At 44.3% G+C, this 7,197-nt stretch overlaps 2 protein-coding genes and 1 pseudogene across 2 annotated transcripts in view; 2 read left to right on the top strand and 1 right to left on the bottom strand.

The window, feature by feature from the left end:
• The window catches only part of KIAA1210 (KIAA1210 ortholog), a 332,344-nt gene that overhangs the window by 174,845 nt on the left and 150,302 nt on the right, over nt 1–7,197 (bottom strand). The window lies entirely within an intron of this gene.
• On the top strand, nt 1,391–1,508 carry LOC120586079 (uncharacterized; annotated as a pseudogene).
• The window catches only part of PGRMC1 (progesterone receptor membrane component 1), an 8,236-nt gene continuing 5,822 nt past the window's right edge, over nt 4,784–7,197 (top strand). The window contains exon 1 of the mRNA XM_039842490.1: nt 4,784–5,204. Coding sequence (XP_039698424.1) covers nt 4,880–5,204 — 325 coding nt within the window. The 5' untranslated portion in view covers nt 4,784–4,879. The remainder of the gene's footprint in view (nt 5,205–7,197) is intronic.

Below are 7,197 nucleotides of genomic sequence, written 5' to 3'. Positions count from 1 at the left end.
AAATTATAAAAAGGAACCAGTCTGAAATGGAGAATACATTATCTGAGATGAGAAGTATATTAAATGGAATAAACAAAGGAATAAACGAAGTGAATTTTTAAAAAAGATCAAATACCCTATAGGACAAGAAAAGAATTTTTAAAAAGATCAAATACCCTATAGGACGAGAAAGCCAATGACAGTCAATCAGAATGACAAGAAAAAAAAGATGCCAAGACTATAAAAATAATTTAAGGAGCATATGGGACACTATTAAGGGTCTAAATATCTGTCTGATCGGCATACCTGAAGAAAACCAAGATGTCAAACAGCTGTTTGAAGAAATAATGATGGAAAACTTCCCTAACCTGGTAAAGGAAATAGACTAAACCCCCAGGAAGCTCAGAGAATCCCAAAAACCAGGGCTCCAGGGAGGCCCACACCAAGACACATCACAATTAAAATGCCAAAGTTTAAATTCAAAGAAAGTATATTAAAAGCACCAAGAGAAAAACAGATAGTTACCTATAAGGGAACACCCATAAGACTGGCAGCTGATTTCTCAAAAGAAACTATGTAGGACAGAAAGGCTCGGCACAAAATATTCGACGTAATGAAGACCGAGGAGCTACAACCAAGAATAATTTATCCAGCAAAGCTATCACTTAGAGTTGAAGGACAGATAAAGGGCTTCTCAGACAAAAATAAGCTAAAGGAATTTATCACCACCAAGCCAGTATTACAAGAAATGTTGGAGGAACTTCTTTGAAGAAAAAACGTGTATCAAAAACATGAATAAAGAATGGTAACAACTACATTCCTATCAATACGTACCTCAAATGGAAAAGAATTAAGTGCTCCAACCAAAAGATAGAGTGGATGAATGGATAAGAAAACAAGACCCCTACATATCTTGCCTACAAGTGACTCACTTCAGATTAAAAGACATACACAGACTAAAAGGAAGGGGATGGAAAAAGATACTGCTTTGATGGACCTAGAGGGTATTTAAGTCAGACAGAGAAAGGTAAACACTGTATGATTTCACTTATATGCGGAATCTAAGGAATAAAAAGAACAAACTAATCAAAAACAGACTTACAAATGTAGTGGACAATTTGGTGACAGACAGAGTGGAGGGGCATTGGGGGGCTTGGAGAATGTGGTGAAGGGTTAAAGAAGTACAAATTAGTAGCTGATGGATGGTCACAGGGATGGGGAGCACGGCATAGGGAATGCAGTTAGTGTTAACACGTTGGCTAGGTGGAGGGTATGGGGAGGAAGGAAGCAATTGGGGAAATCGTTTTATGAACTATATAGGTATCTAACCATTGTACTGTATACTTGAAACTAATTAAATAAATTTTAAAAATAATAAATCACAGAAAAAAATACATGAATGAAGAATGGTGTCTACGGCCATGCCACCCTAAACATGCCTGATCTCGTCAGATCTCAGAAGCTAAGCAGAGTCAGGCCTGGTTAGTACTTGGATGGGAGACCATCTAGGAAGACCAGGTGTGTAGTAATAACTACATTTCTATCAACAAGTACCTCAGATGGAAAAGAGTTAAGTGCTCCAACCAAAAGATAGGGAAGCTAAATGATTAAGAAAAACAAGACCCTTACATATGCTGCCTACAAGAGACTCACTTCAGATTAAAAGACACACACAGACTAAAAGGAAGGGGTTGGATAAAGATTTTGCCTTGATGGACCTAGAAGATATTGCCTAATGAAGTAAGATAGAGAAAGTCAAATACATGTGGAATCTAAAGAACAACAAAAACGGAAACAAATTCATAGATACAGGGAATATTTTGACAGCTACTAGATGGGAGGGGAGGGGTTGGGGGGACAGTGAAAAAATGAAAAATGGCAAAGGGATTAAGAAGTACAAATGGATAGATACTAGTCATAGCAATATAAAGTGTAGCATAAGGAAAATAGTCGACAATGTTGTAAAAAATATGTAAGTGGGAGAGGGGTACCTGATTTAGTGGGGTGACCACTTTATGAATTATATAGATCTCTAACCACTATATTGTACAACTGAAACTAATATATGTATCTCAACTGTAATTGAAAAACTAATATATGTATCTCAACTGTAATTGAAAAAACTCATTGAATTGTACAATGTAAATATGAGCAACTAATTGTCTATTATACTTCAATAAAGCTGGGGATAAAAAAAAGAAAAAGAAAAAGAAAGAATTCCCTAGTTTTGTAAAACACAATCTATGTCTGTGTTTCATATGTCTTCAGGAATATAAACCAAACTGCTAATGTGTGAGCCCGATTTAAAGTTTGCTTGGGGAGCTGGGAGAGGGAAATGAGTTTTATTTTTTACATTATACATGTACGTATTAAGTTTGTTATAGTAAACATGTTTTACCGTTCTACATTTTTTCAAAAGAGAAATAATAAATCATTTTCCCCCTGAGGCTAAAAGGACATGGGCTCATTGTGGAAAATGTAGAAAAGTACGAAAAAGAAACTAACAATCACAACAGTTAACATTTTAGCATGTTTTCTTTCAGGTTATCTTTTATGCATTTTTTACATAGTTGAGTTCATACTGTACATAGTTTTGTATCCCATTTTGTTCTCTTAAGATTAAAATATAAGTATTTTCCCATGTCATGATAATATTTGGATGGCTGTATCATACACCATTTTATGGTTTCGTCACAATTCAAGTCGTTTAATTAGCTATTTCTTAAAGTTGAACATTCAGGTTCTTTCCAGTTTTTCCATATTTAAAACGATTCTCTGATGAGCATCTCAGTAATGAAATCTGCGCATTTCTAAGTGTTTTCTTGGAATGGATTACTAGAAGTGAAATTACTGGATCAAAGAGTAGACTTCTACAAGTGGGATTATGGATAGAAAATATTTTTATGGATAATAAAAGGTTACACAAATTTTTATTCCCCTCGACGGTGTGAAAAGAGACTGATCAATCTCTTGCCAGTGTTGCATAGCATCCTTTTTTATTTTTTTTTCTTCTATCTTTCCCATAGGAAAATGGTCGGTGACAGTGGTATCTCCGTTTTTCATTGCTAGCGAGACTGAACATTTGTCATATGCTAATTTATTCCCCAGTGGTATCCCCTCTTCTATGAACTACTTATTTCTATTTTTGTCCATTTGACTAAAGTCTTCCAGATTTTCTTATCAATTAAAATGAGCTGTTAAAAGATTTCAACCCTTCGTTTGTCATTTTGGTTGCAAATGAAAATATTTTTTACAAATTTGTTGGTTTGTAAAAATGTCTTGGCCATACGGTTTTTTTAAAAAGATAATTAGATTCTAAGTATAGCCGAGTTTGAGCCTTGAGTAAGTTAGAGAAGTTTGACAGAAGATCTGAAAGGCCCATTTCAGCTAACCTTAAATTTAGATCATAGGCCGATTTAAAGATTGTTCAGCTCACATGCACTTTTAAATGGCTTAAAATGAGGTGGGGCGCCAGGGATGGAAGCGGTTTATGCCAGAAATTTTTAGAATTCTGAGGTAGGGAGCCAATTCTCTCAAGTCTCCTGCGTGTTTGAGAAGCAGAGTAAATTACAAGCAAGCGAACAGAATTCCTGATGGAAAAGTACAGCTCTGGGCTGCAGATGTGGGCATGGCCTGGTTTTAATTATTCCCCGCTCCTCGCCCGCCATTCTTTCTTCCACTCCCCTCCCCCCGCCACAATAAAGAGAGCAGCCAGATTAAGACTCTAAAGGATGCAGACTGTCTGTCCTTCCCACTTAAGGCCTGCTCCTGTGCAGACGGTTAGCACATCAAAGACCGGATGAAATAAATACCTAGGAAAGGAACAAACCAAACCTAGATTCTTCCAAGTCCCCCGCCCTGCCTTCGTCTGGGCTTCAGCACAGGGTTACTGAGACTGCCAAGGGTAGCTCGACAGACTTCAAATACAAGAACGCTGCCAAACAAAGCTGCCATTATTCTGGTAAAAAAAAAAAAAAAAAAGCCGCAACAAGAGGGCGTTGCTTGTTGATGTGCTGAGACTGAACAAATCAATGACTGCAAAAGGGTTTAGTTTTCTGAGAAAGAACACAGAGTAAATCGGGCAATCCCATCCGTTTCCCTAGATATCGGGGGAGATGTCAGACAGGGGCTTGTGCACTGACTTTAGCCATCCCAGGGGTGTCTGCCCCACAGCATCTGGGGGGAGTATTGGAGAAGGGTCGTCAGGAGAGTGAATGGGGGTTTCTAAAGTGCAAATAGGTAGGCTGGGTCTCAAAGGTAGGAAAAGGAGCTAGAGGAGTGAGTTTTCTGTCTCCTAAGAAAGCCTCATGGTCCCGGGATATGGCCGGGTAAAGATGAGGCTTCGGATTGTAAGCCAGAGAGAAGCCTAAAACAAGAAAAATGGAGTCGGTGTTTGGCGCTCATCAGGTGGTGGACGGGGCCTCAGACGGGGATCCCAGCAGACCAAGGCTCTCCGAGGGAGTGTGTGCGCGAGGAGCAAGCAGGGTGCGCGGAGCTGCGCCCTGCGTCGCTGCAAGCCCGAAGAGGGCCTTAGTATTGCGTCAGGCGGGGTCTGGGGCCTCGCAGGTGGAACTGAGATGTGGGCCAGGCTCTCTCCGCAGCTGGGGAGGACGGATAGGGCTGGGAGAAGGAAGCCGCCGTCCATACGAAAGTGGAGAGAGGGAGAGGCTGAGCTGGGCGGGGTTGAACTCAGCCGGGCCGCGCGCTTCCGTGGGCTTGGGAGAGGCAGGGATGTGAGGCTCCGCCTATTTCGGGCCCGCCTTCGCCCCGCCCAGCCCCGCCTCCTCCCCTACTAGTATTTGTCCGCCGAGCCCTGCGCGCCACTAGATCGCAGAGAGGGAGGAGAAAGCTGATTTCCGGAGCCTTCCCTGATCCCTGTCCAACCTTTGCTCCTCTGATCATGGCTGCCGAGGATGTGGTGGCGACGGGCGCCGACCCGAGCGAGCTGGAGGGCGGGCTGCTGAACGAGATTTTCACGTCGCCGCTCAACCTGCTGCTGCTCGGCCTCTGCATCTTCCTGCTCTACAAGATTGTGCGCGGGGACCAGCCGGCGGCCGGCAGCGACAGCGACGACGACGATCCGCCCCCGCTGCCCCGCCTTAAGCGGCGCGACTTCACCCCCGCCGAGCTGCGGCGCTTCGACGGCGTCCAGGACCCGCGCATACTCATGGCCATTAACGGCAAGGTGTTTGACGTGACAAAAGGCCGCAAGTTCTACGGGCCCGGTACGGCTGCAGGCCCCAGGGGCGTGGAGACAAAAGAAGGGGCCCTGGCACGGGGCTAGATCCGGGAGGGGCGAAGGGGGAGCGGGGCGCCCCCCGGGGGAGAAATAGCGATGAGCCAGTGAGGGCAGGCAGCGGAGAGCCAGGCGGTGGGGGCAGGGCGGCTCCCCCGGCGGGCGGGGGGCAAGGGGGCCCACCAGAAGAGTGCGGGCCAGTGGGGTACGCAGATTCCCGACCTCGCGCTGATAGCGCAGGGATGGGAGGGTGCAGAGGTTGATGCACTTAAGCCAAGGATGGGTCTCGAGGCTGGAAAGGGTGTAGAGAGAACAGCAAAACACAGTGTTAGAGGAGTTTCAAAGGTATCGGATTTGGGGGTTCCTGGAAGGAGGGGGTGGTGTCGGGCTGGAGAAAGGAAATGTGGGTGTCTTGAGGGAGGCATGGTGGGAGAGCGGGAGGAGGGAGGTCCAGCCTTGGAGAAGACGCGAAGGTGGATGACTCCAGGTGTAGCCATGGTGGAATGTGACAGTGTGGGAGAAGAAAAGGGAGATGGGATTAGCAGCAGGTAGAAACATCATGTGGGGGTGAGTGATGTGAGTGTGCGTTCCGTGTGCTTAGTCAGTGTGTGTGGCTTGTCAGGCGTGTGTGTGCGCGCGCACGCGTTACTTGGAATGTGGTATATGTCAGGTATGTGTCTGGCATGTGTTTGGTATGTGCGCGCGCACTGTGTGTGGCAGACGGAGAAAAGCTGAAAGGTGAACAAGGAGGTTCCATGGGAGGAAGGGAGCTTCGAGGGAGGAATAAAGGCTAGATGTGGCGGACAATGGGAATGTAGCAATATGAGAAAGTAATACAGTATTTTAGTCTATATCTGGAGAGAAAACTAGAAGCCCCAAAAAAAAATTTAAATGGAGGGAGAAGTGGGAGGATCCTGAGAAACAAAGGCTGCTGGGTGTGGGGATTCAGGAAAAACCAACCAGAAGGGAAATGAGGGGTGGATGGATGGACGACTGCTGAGCTGTTGGAGGGGGCAGGCTTGAAGGGGCCTTAGAGATGAGGCTTTTCAAACCTCATTGGATCAGAATCACCTGATGCACATGAGGAAAAATACAGATTCCGGCCTAATCGCCGTGACAACGGAAGAGTCTATGGGGGAGATCACCAGGAATCTGCATTTTAACATGCTTCCCCAGGCCGATGCAACCAGGTTTGGAAAGTCCTGCTATATAGAATATTTGCAGAGGAGGGAGAGATTTTTGCTCCTCCAATATGGACTCCTCTAAAATCATGGAGTGTGTCCACACTGATGGCTCTCCCCTGCTGCTCTGGAGAGGGAAGAATATGGAAGGCAGAAATCTGGCCATCCCCACTCCCACTTTATTTTACTGTCTCAGTCCAACTAATCGAAATCAGACGTGTTAAAATTCTTAAGGAACTCTCCCACTTAGCAGTTTATTTTTCTTGTGGACCATTTAGAATACCTACTTTCTGCAGACATGTAACTGTCAAAATAATTTGAAAACCACACCTATATTTGTCAACTTATAGCACAACACCTAGAGGCATTATTAATAAATATAATCATGTAAATACCTGTTATTACTGAGCTACACCATAAAGTTGTCAAAACACATGCATGGGGCATCTTTATATGATTGTAGTTTTCAAAGTCCTTGAGAGAAATATAGGCCTGTGTACAGAGCACAAACCTAGGAGTCAGGCAAGGCAACCTGTGTGACCCATTGCAAAGCATTATTCTCTCTGGGCCTTAGTTTTCCCTCTCTAAAATGATAAAGATGGCCCACTGTGAGATTTCTAAGTCTCTACCTGCACTATCATCCCGTGAGCCCATGAATATATGGCATGACATGGAAAGGAAGCTTCATGTTACAAAGGATTCCTAAGAATTATTCATATAAAACTGGAAGGAACAAACAAAACAAACAAAAACTCATAGACATGAACAACAGTATATTGGTTACCAGAGAAAGAGAGGTAG

Source organism: Pteropus medius, unplaced genomic scaffold (genome assembly GCF_902729225.1).
Source record: "Pteropus medius unplaced genomic scaffold, Ma_sr-lr_union100, whole genome shotgun sequence".
Classification (NCBI taxonomy): Eukaryota; Metazoa; Chordata; class Mammalia; order Chiroptera; family Pteropodidae; genus Pteropus; species Pteropus medius.
Note: the sequence above shows the minus strand (reverse complement) of the source record. Positions and strands in the feature narration are given on the sequence as shown.